The sequence below is a fragment of the Trichoderma citrinoviride genome, assembly GCF_003025115.1.
Source record: "Trichoderma citrinoviride strain TUCIM 6016 unplaced genomic scaffold BBK36scaffold_331, whole genome shotgun sequence".
Taxonomy (NCBI): domain Eukaryota; kingdom Fungi; phylum Ascomycota; class Sordariomycetes; order Hypocreales; family Hypocreaceae; genus Trichoderma; species Trichoderma citrinoviride.
In genome coordinates, this window is record NW_020195039.1 from 1 (window position 1) to 1407 (window position 1407).

The 1407-nt window shown below is 64.9% G+C and overlaps 1 protein-coding gene across 1 annotated transcript; it reads left to right on the top strand.

Annotated features, from left to right (window-relative positions):
* Positions 1 to 11: 11 nt before the first annotated feature.
* BBK36DRAFT_1164640 (hypothetical protein) lies at positions 12 to 1407 on the top strand (the record flags this gene model as incomplete). The annotated part of the gene is made up of 1 exon (XM_024894669.1): positions 12 to 1407. A coding segment is annotated over one exon (1396 nt), but the record flags the coding sequence as incomplete, so codon positions are not given.

Below are 1407 nucleotides of genomic sequence, written 5' to 3' on the forward strand. Positions count from 1 at the left end.
ACGATATCACCATGGAGCAGCAGCTCCCCCAGAACGATGTCGCAATGGTGGTGCTCCAAGGGCCAATTCCCCCTGCCAGCGTCGTCGTAGACATGGCAGAGCCCGAGGAGCCGGCCCAGCCTGTCCCCGTCGTGGACATGGCCGAGCCGGAGGAGCCAGCTCCTCCCACCAGCAAACCGACGGAACTCAACGGGCCAATTCCCCGCGCCGTCGAGGTGGTCCCCGTCACCGAGACAGCGCAGCCCGAAGAGCTAACCCCCGACGTCGGCGACATTGTTCCGGATGCTGCTCCGGACTCCCCCCAGAGCGCCTCGCCCCCGCGATGGCCCTCTTTCGGAGAAGGTGAGACGGATTGGAGAGAGCAGAGCGCGTGGTCCGACGACGATCTGCAACAGCAGGTCCCGTCGAGGCCAGTCACGCCTCGTCGCGAAGCGGAGATCCGGCCGGGAATCTCCCCTGGATCGTCCCTCGAGGAGGAGATGATTTGCGCTCTGCTGGGAATAGCACCCGGCAATCTTTCGAGGTCGCCATCGCCTGCCTCCGACAACGAGGACGCTCCCCTGTGGGCGTTCCCGCCAGGCATGGCCGACATCCCCGGTGGTGCTACTTCCACCAATCTATCGTTGAACGATCTCTTCGACCTCCGCCAGCAGGTCGAACCCACTCCCCTGTGGGCATTCCCGCCAGAGATGGCGGACGCTGGCGCCACCAACAGGTCCCTCAATGACCTTTTCCGGACGAGCGAGGGCAATCCTGCCACCGAAGGCGCCGCTGACGAACCTTCGGCGGAGGAGCAAGCCCCAGCCGACCCTGTTGTGCTGCCCGGACCGGATCCAGTCGCCGAGGCGCAAGAGCCAACTCCAGAGGACCAGCCCCAGGCGGGCAGTTCTGAGTCCCCCGACGACGACAAGGCCACCCTGGCCCCTGGAGAGGAGGTTGCTGAAGAGCAGCCTCCCGCGACAGAGATTCCGGCCTCAGCCAACATTCCGGAAGTCATTGTGACCCCCGAGCCAAAGAGAGTGGTTCAGGTTGACGTCGCGCCTATCAAGATAGGGGGGCTTTTCTTCCCCGGCGGGAACACCATCCTGCCCGTGACTCCAGCTCCCGTGACACCGTTGCCGCAGCCGGTCAAGAAGGGTCCCGACCCAGAGGCTGTGAAAGAAGCCCTGGCGAGGGACCTGCGCAACATCATGAGGAGGCGACAACAACCTGCTTCCATTTTCCACGCGAAGCGCCCGGAGAAGTCGTCGGCTCTGATTCGCTCGCCACACGCCGCGGAGAGAGATGCTCAGCTTCGATCTCCGCAGCCCCTCCGAACCCTCGCGGGTGCTGGAGCGGGTGCCGATGGCGGAGCGGATGCCGATGACGAGACACCGGCCAGCGTGACGATCGCATCGCCTGCCGTTA